Below are 1345 nucleotides of genomic sequence, written 5' to 3' on the forward strand. Positions count from 1 at the left end.
TACGGTACAGCAGACTACCAACCACTCCCATGTGGGGACACCCTCCTTACCCCACTCCTGTTCCAACACCTCATACAGGGTTTCGACCTTTACTTTTCTGCATGCTTCTCTCTTCACCCTGCTTGGAACTTGCTGTCATAAACCAAGCCATTGAGAACTATGTTCTCTTAGAAACTTGAAGAAATTTGGTGATGGCAAAATATACAGGTTTGGGGAACACAGTAGATCCAACATTATAAATGAGAACTTGGTCTGAGAGGACCTCCAAGTCTGAAGGAAATAGCTCATGTTAAGAGGGATGAGAAAGCACAAGCAATAATCTGAGGCACTCAGGGAACATGTAACATGGATATGTGTAAAATCATGCAGAGCTAGGAAGGTAACTGATACTTTTCAGATGGGGAGGGAGAAAATCCCTGACCTTGGTTGGCCTGATGGAAATAGTGGAGCTGAGCATTCATAAACAGAGGAAGACAGGTTGCTTAGCTTAAGATGGCTGGTTAGTGAGGACACACATCTAGTGTCTAGCCTTTCCTTACAAATCATGACCCTCTATTTTTTTATTGCTTTTCTATCTCATGGTATCTCTGGATAGTAGGGCTGATAATTTATCACATTAAGGGCATCAAGAATGAGAGCAAAAAAGAAGCTCTCTGGCCTCAATAATGTGCACGAGTACCAAATGCAAGACGATTGTAATATTTGTTGCAGATTCTGGGGTTGCGCCATACCTGACAAGCCTGACTTAGATAGAGATAGAAAGAGAAGCATGCCCTGAACCTTGGAGAAAGCAATAGAATACTCTGCACACAGGGCACTAGACTGATTCTGTCATATGCCCTCAGAGAGAAACACCATCTCTGAAGGCAAAGCTGTGCTGCCCTGGTCTGATCTGGGACACCTGGGGACACTGCACCTGTGTTGAGTTACTGAGATGAGCCAGCCCTGCAGCTGTGCTGAGTAACTGAGTTGAGCCAGCCCTGCCCCAGCACCTGTGATTTGCATGTGCCCAGAGCACAGTCCCCTGCCCTGAAGACTTATTGATAGGCTGCTCACATCCTGTGCAGGAGTCAGTCCCAGTCAGGACACAGCATGGACATGAAGGCCCCTGCTCAGCTCCTGGGGCTCCTGCTGCTCTGGCTCCCAGGTAAGGAGGGAGAACACTTGGAATTTACTTAGCTTAGTGAGGTAAGTGCTTCCTGGTTCTTTGGGGAACTCCTCTTACAACATGATTAATCATGTGGATATCTGTTTTTATGTTTCCAATCTCAGGTGCCAGATGTGACATCCAGATGACCCAGTCTCCATCCTCCCTGTCTGCATCTTTAGGAGACACAGTCACCAT

At 46.6% G+C, this 1345-nt stretch overlaps 1 gene segment (V, D, J or C); it reads left to right on the plus strand.

The window, feature by feature from the left end:
• The first annotated feature begins 1061 nt into the window (after window positions 1–1061).
• Window positions 1062–1345, plus strand: part of LOC103582295 — a 1321-nt gene continuing 1037 nt past the window's right edge. The window contains 2 exon segments of the V gene segment in view: window positions 1062–1147; window positions 1273–1342. Coding sequence covers window positions 1093–1147; window positions 1273–1342 — 125 coding nt within the window.

The sequence above is a fragment of the Galeopterus variegatus genome, unplaced genomic scaffold (genome assembly GCF_000696425.1).
Source record: "Galeopterus variegatus unplaced genomic scaffold, G_variegatus-3.0.2 Scaffold15581, whole genome shotgun sequence".
Lineage (NCBI taxonomy): Eukaryota > Metazoa > Chordata > Mammalia > Dermoptera > Cynocephalidae > Galeopterus > Galeopterus variegatus.